General features: G+C 28.2%; 1 protein-coding gene across 1 annotated transcript; it reads left to right on the top strand.

The window, feature by feature from the left end:
- Window positions 1-414: 414 nt before the first annotated feature.
- Window positions 415-7,241, top strand: LOC131064170 (heat stress transcription factor A-2e-like). The gene is made up of 3 exons (XM_057998204.2): window positions 415-615; window positions 696-1,223; window positions 7,128-7,241. Exons 1-3 carry the CDS (start codon window positions 415-417, stop codon window positions 7,239-7,241), a joined length of 843 nt encoding a protein of 280 aa, XP_057854187.2.
- Window positions 7,242-7,658: the final 417 nt, after the last annotated feature.

Raw genomic sequence — 7,658 nt, 5'->3', positions numbered from 1 at the left:
TTAAGCCATTCTCTTAAGGGTATCCATCCACCGAATTTACCTAAGGCACAATCCCGACCTCATCCTTTATGATGTCGAAGTCTTACACTCAACAAGACTTGATCCCTAATAGATTAATTTGGACCCATTCAACTTCACCAATAAATAAAAACCTATTAACAACATAATTAATTTTTGTGAGTTAGAGAAATTGTCAACATTTCCCCACTTGAACATACTCATCTCCCCCAAAATTTGCTTATAAAATGATTGTAATCGTAAGTAAATCGTGATTAGACAATTTGAGTACGCGAATTGTCTTCCATCAACTAACCCACCGACTTTACTTACTTTAAACGTGAATTAAATATCCCAAGTCGACATGAAAGACACGCAGACAAGAAAAGAAGTAGCCTGTCCAAGATTAAAACAGAAATGGAAGGTAACAGAGCAGCCCCATTTCTTACCAAGGCATACGCCATTGTTGACGATCCATCCACAGACAGTGTTGTGTCATGGAGCGCAGGAAACAACAGCTTTGTTGTGAAGGATCCCCACCATTTCTCTATACATCTGCTCCCTCGTTACTTCAAACACTCCAACTTCTCCAACTTCATTCGACAGCTCAACACATATGTGAGTGTACATAACTTGCTCTTGTGCTTTTATACTAACCCTTTCTCTGGTTTACTTGACTATTGATTCTAATCGTACAGGGATTTCGTAAAGTAGATGGTGATAGATGGGAGTTTGCAAACGAATGCTTTCTTCGAGGTCAAAAGCAATTACTCAGGAGTATTCATCGAAGGAGTTGTAATTATCATACCTCTGAAGGGGAATTACATGGCCTTAGCGGGGAAGAGGATGCCGTTGTTATGGAGGTTGTTAAGATGAAGAAGGAGCAGGAAAGTATTGATAGAGAACTTGAGGACATGAAAAGGCGAATCAGCTTCATAGAGAAAAGACCACCGCAGATGATGTCGCTCCTCCAAACAGTCAATCACAATCCGAATTCCACCTTAAAAAAGAGGAAGCTATTGCCACCAGAGAAACAGAGAAAAACCAGGCGTGAATTGGGCTTGGATTGTGTAAGTACAAATGGGTTTGTGGATCATGGGTTGAGTACAAATTCATTGATTTCTGATGGGATTGAAGATTCTGAGACTAGGGCTGGATTGCTCTCTAAGGAACTAATGGACACTGGCTCACTTGGAAATCAGAGCTCAGAGAAATGTATTGAAAAGGTGTACATATATATATGTATATGTATGTATATATATATATATATATATATGTGTGTGTGTATATATATATGTATATATATATACATATACATATCATATATATATGTGTATATATATATATGTATATATATATACATATACATATCATATATATATATATATATACAGATATATACATATATATATATGTGTGTGTATGTATATGTATGTATGTGTAAATATATGTATATTTATATATATATATATGTATATGTGTGTGTATATGTGTGTGTGTCTATGTTTATATATGTGTATATATCTATGTATATTTATATATATGTATATGTATATATATAAATATACATATACATATACATATATGCATATGTTAGTATATAGAAAAACATAGACACACACAAATATATACACATATATACATATACATAGATATACACACATATATAAATATAGACACACACACATCTATACACACACACACACATACATATATATACATATATTCACACACACACACACACACACACACACACACACACATACATACATACATATATATATATATGTGTGTGTGTGTGTGTGTGTGTGTGTGTGTTTATCTTTCTAATGCTTGCACCAATTTCTAACTCAAAGAAATAATTAGTGATGTTATAAAATTCATGTCAAGGCATTTGGAAAGCAAGATGAGAAAGATAATAAATGTTAACAAGAATGTTCAAAAAGTGTTAAATTGAATATTATGGATATAGGAATGACTTTTTTACATGCATGCTAAGTGTTGTTAATCAAATCAAGATGAATGGATAAAATAATCATTAGAAAATAATAGTCAGTCAGATATTAAGGAGTTTACCTCAAACCCATTGCTATTTCTATTAAATAATTACATGTCAATTAAATTTATAGATGGATAAATTAAATGTTCTATTATGAACATATGAGTAGATGTTGAATTAGATAAGAGTGGTTGAATCAAGTGGTCCTTCCCCAATAAGAATTTCAATTATTTGTATCATTCAAAGTAAAGGGAAAATGAGTTAACAATAAACATTTAAGTGAAACTTTGAAATAGAAAAAGGAAGCAACAAATTAGAGAAGGAAGATTATTTCCAATAGGTAGGACCAATATTTATAATTGTGGAAGGATCAATTATGATTAAGATGGATCAATCCAATAAGGAGGACTAGTAACTATAAATAACGAAGATATCAAAGATATACTTAGTAACTTATTGAAACTTGTGCTATCAAGTAAATGATAAAACACATTTATAGACCTACTAATGAGAAAGACCACATTTATATTTTTGGAGTTATCATGTGCAATTGTATCTAACAAAGATAGAAATATTTGTGCCTATTGACCATTTTTTAACACCTTTAGGTGTTGTTACTAGTGTTGAATGATTTTATATGAATATATTGGTATGGATTGAAATGAAAAACTTTAGCAATAAAAAAAATTCCGCATAATCCTAAAAGAGAAAAATATACAAACAAGTATCGATAATCCACCATACATAGAATAGACAAACATACTAGATCAACTTGACACAACATATATCATAGAAAAACCCTCCTTGAGTGAATAAACTAACATATGCATATATATGTATACGTATATGTATATGTATATGTATCTATATACATATACATATATACATATACATAGATATATACACATATGTAAACATAGACACACACATATATACACACATATATACATATATTTACACATACATATATATAGACATATATACATATACTTATACATACATACATATATATAAATATATACATATATATACATATATAGATATATATACATATATATAGATATATATATATAGATATATGTATATACATATACATATATCTATATATATATATACATGTGTATATATATACATATATGTATATGTGTATATATATATATATATATATATATATATACGTGTGTGTGTGTCTATGTATATACATACATACATACATATATATATACATATATGTATATATACATATATATATATACATATCTGTATATATATATTTATATATAAAAAAACATACACACATAGACATATACATATACATGTATATGTATATGTATATGTATATGTATATATGTGTGTGTGTATATGTATATATATGTATATATATGTGTATATATATGTATATGTGTGTGTGTATGTATATATATATGTGTGTGTGTGTGTGTGTATGTATATGTAGATATATATGTGTATATATATGTATACATCGTCAAACTTTTTCTACCATATGTTCTCCAAGTTAGAATTGAATGTGTTTTGCAGAGTATGCTACATAATTGTGAGGGAGTACCCCTAATATGAGTGAGAAAATCCATACTTGCAATGTATTTAACTATGTATATGGTGCTAATCATTTTTAAAAAACCACTACTATTTTAGTGATTGTTAAAGAAAACAATATTGTCTTCATCTTGATTTTTATTTATAGCTTGTAAATGTAATGATTATAAAATATGTTAGATACATTTTCTACCAAAATAATTATAGATTAGAATTTGAAAGTATCATTTAGTGGAAATTTGACAAATTAATAACTATTCTGATAATGCATTCAACATTGTAGATAAACAGAGATATTTTAAATATCTATAGATAAAAATGTATTCCATAATTTCTTTTATATTGATCAAAGTTTCTAGAGTTTATTAGTACTTGCAAATGAGGTCATAAATAGAAGGTAAAAGAAACACATGATTGTATTTTGAAAAATGTTAAATATAATACCATACAATATCCAACTACACCAAATACATTTACACTTATTTTTCATGATCTATAAAACAATTTTTGCACATTATATACAAATCTTGTTAAAAATTCCCTTTATTACATTAATATAATCATTATTATTAATGGTAATTTGCATTTGTGTGAAGAAACATTATTTTGGATGCTTGCTACATATTGCATGCCAACATAATTAGTTTTGATCTGATGCATTAGATTTTTTTTAAATATGTAAGTGATTGATTGAATGACATTTGTCCACATTAGAAAGCAAGTATCATTGTATACTCTCTCTTTTAAAAAAAAAATTTAAAAGAAAAGTTGAAATTGCAAGACAAGAAAAGAGGTAGCTTCTATTCAAGATGAGAAGAGAAAGGAAAGAAATGGTGCAACACCATTTCTAGCAAAGACATTCTCAATTAATTGGAGATTTTGTGCCTCTGAAATCAGGGTTGGTCTTGTGTCAATATTTAACCAATATCACAATAATCATTATCAATAGATGTTATCAATAGACATGTTAGATGTTGTAGGTGGCATGCTAAATATTGTAATATCTTATTTATAAACAATAATAAATGATTACTATTAATTTAATTATTTTATTACAATAAATGTATATATTGAAATTTTAAGTACATAAATTTTGAGGTTAATTAAAATATCACAAATTTGGACTTTAGTTATATCTATTTTTAAATTTCATTGTAAGAGAATTTTGTTGCATGAAATTGATGATATAAATTTCTGTTAAAAAAATTATTGATCAATTTGATTCACGTTTGAGTCCATTTGTTTCATCATTACTTCCAATAATGAAACAAATAACATTTGGTGTGGGTTTCCTATGGATGACTTCAATGATGAAAATAGTTCTACAAATTGAAATATATATTTGTTTCAAATGTCCTAATAATTTCTTTTGAATTTTGCTAGGATTCAAGTGAAAAAGACGGTAGAAGATTGGGGTGATGCAAAAGTCTCTTCAAACATTGCTTCAGCTATACTATGTTCAAGATTAGTATTTGTAGGCATTTTTTTTAAGGATATAGCATATAAGAAATATAAGTCAAAATAATCAAATTTATAAAAATACAAACACAATTTGATTTAAAAAGCATGAAAATATCTATGATAGGATTAAATTTTGTAAAATGAGATCAAATTTTACTCAAAATGTCTACACTCTTCCTCTCCATATTATGAATATGAATGTGTAGACATTTTTTCCTTTCTATGATAACAAATTTTATATCTTATAAAACATGAATGCATTCTATATATCATAATATAATATAAGACCAAATAAGATGAGGTGTTCGGCCACTTTTATTCCCTTTTTTGGTGCACGTATCTCATATTGAGCTTCTTCATATCTAATGGTTCCCATCAAAGTGTATCCTTATTTTTTATAATTGGAGTGTGTATAAACTACAAGATTCAATCTTCCAAAAAAAAAGCACTTGATGGTTTAATTGTACATTTTGATAAGAAAAATGAGACAAGAGATGTATTTTATTTTAATCTTATATTTAATGTATAGCTAGGTTGATATAATACATAGATGGATTTTTTATTTGTTTTTGATATATACATTAATAGATTTCTTTATTATGTTGGTGGAATTTTTTATTATGTTGATAGGCTAGTTTCATTTGTAATTAGGTTGCATTTGTTTTATTTTTATACATAGATGGATTTTTTATTTTTTTTTTGATATATACATTAATGATTTTTTTATTATGTAGTTAGAATTTTTTATTATGTTAATAGGCTAGTTTCATTTGTAGCTAGATTGGGTTTGTTTTGGTGTAAAAAAATTCTTTGTCTTAATGTTGTTCGGTAGATTGATAATTTGGTATCATAATTGATGCTAATTTTTGTGTTTCTAATGAGCTATCATTAATCAAAATTTTCTCTATCAAGTTAGTTTTTGTATGTTTTATAAATTGTTGTCTGTATGAACCATATGTGTAAACTATATCCAATATTAAAAAAAAATGTAACAAAAAGATCAATAACATAAAATTAAACATATGATGTACTTAAAAACATAAGTTAATGTTTTCCTAATATATTTTTTCTAACCTAGAATTAATTTGAATTTGGTAGAACCAATACACATTTTAGAGAGAGTGCCCCTACTAGAATCGAGTCCACACTGGTTGTAGTATAATCAATTATATGCATTGTGCCAACAATATTTTTTAGAATCACTACTATTTTAATGATTGTTGTTGAAAGAAATCTTGTCTTTATCTTGATGTTTATTTATAAATTGTAAAGGTAGTGCCTATCCAACATTCTAGATGCATAATGACTATCCAACCCCTAGGATGCACCAAGGCATCATGCCCCTAATACATCATGATGGATGCCTTGGTGCATCATATGAATTGGATAGCCATTGACTAAATAATTATTAATTAGAATTTGCAAGCATCATGTATTAAAAATTTGATAACTTAATTACTAGATTTGTAATACATGTAACATTATGGATGGACACATATATTTTCAAAACTTTGTGAATAAAAATACATTCTATAATTTGCTTTTCTTGATCAAAGGTTTTAGAGATTATTAATTCTTGCCAGTAAGACCATAAATGAAAGATAGAACAAACACATGGTCTTTGTATTAAAAAAGTCAAACATAATACCAAAAATATCTAACTACAACAACTTATAGTACACCAAATGCCTATACATTTACTTTTCACCATTTACAACACAATTATCATATATTATATACAAACTTACTTTATTATCACATATTATATACAAATTTACTTTACACATAGAATATGATCATAATTTATATTTCTTTGATAATTTGCACTCCAATTTGTGAATAGAACACTATTTTGTATGCTTACTATTTCCTAGTATGCTTACTATTCCTAGCAAGTATAGACAATTTTTTTTTGTTAGTTGAGTTAGTGATTGATTGTTGACATTTGTCCACATTCGGAAACAATTATCATTGTATACTCTCTCATACATAATTAGGGTTTTAAAAGAAAAAAGCTGATATTGCCCGTGAAAATAGGCCGACTTCCAAATAGTAATGGAAAAATCTTGAAACTCCGCGAATCGTCTTCTGCCAATTAACCGACCCATTTTAGACGGAAGTTTTGAAATTGACAGAGACAAAAGAGGAAATTAACGATGTGCAGAGAAAAATCAGGCCTGAACTGGGCTTGGATTGTTCTAGAACAAATGCTTTAACTACACCATAAGGGTTTGTGGATCGTGGGATGAGCAGTTGTTCATTTATTGCAGATGGGTTTGAAGATTTTGTGCCTGTGATTGACTCTGAAATCAGGGCTGGACTTTTGTCTATGGAGTTAATGGCTACTTGTTCATTTGGAGATCAGAGCTCTGAGAATCGTAATGTCAAGGCTGATTTTCAGTATTGTGGGAGATGATTTGCTGTTAATAAGGTATTCACAAACTACACAGTCCTTTTAGAAATCACCAGATCAGCAAATCAGCAAATCACCATAATATTCAATGTCTTTGCATAAGGCTGCTCTGAATATTTTGTTAGAGTGTCTTTACTTTCCGTTTGAAGAACAGTCTAATCCATTACAGTGGGAGTTGGCTTAGCTACTTGGGCATTAATTATTTATGTTGGGCTCATATCGAATCCTATC

The sequence above is a fragment of the Cryptomeria japonica genome, chromosome 6 (genome assembly GCF_030272615.1).
Source record: "Cryptomeria japonica chromosome 6, Sugi_1.0, whole genome shotgun sequence".
Lineage (NCBI taxonomy): Eukaryota > Viridiplantae > Streptophyta > Pinopsida > Cupressales > Cupressaceae > Cryptomeria > Cryptomeria japonica.
The sequence above is the reverse complement of the archived record's forward strand: the minus strand, read 5'-3'. Positions and strand labels throughout refer to the sequence as shown.

Coding starts and splice junctions, on each gene's coding strand:
- LOC131064170 (XM_057998204.2), top strand. CDS start 415: ATGGAAGGTAACAGAGCAGCCCCATTTCTTACCAAGGCATACGCCATT. Junction 616..695: donor TTCGACAGCTCAACACATAT/GTGAGTGTACAT, acceptor CTAATCGTACAG/GGATTTCGTAAAGTAGATGG. Junction 1,224..7,127: donor CAGAGAAATGTATTGAAAAG/GTGTACATATAT, acceptor GACCCATTTTAG/ACGGAAGTTTTGAAATTGAC.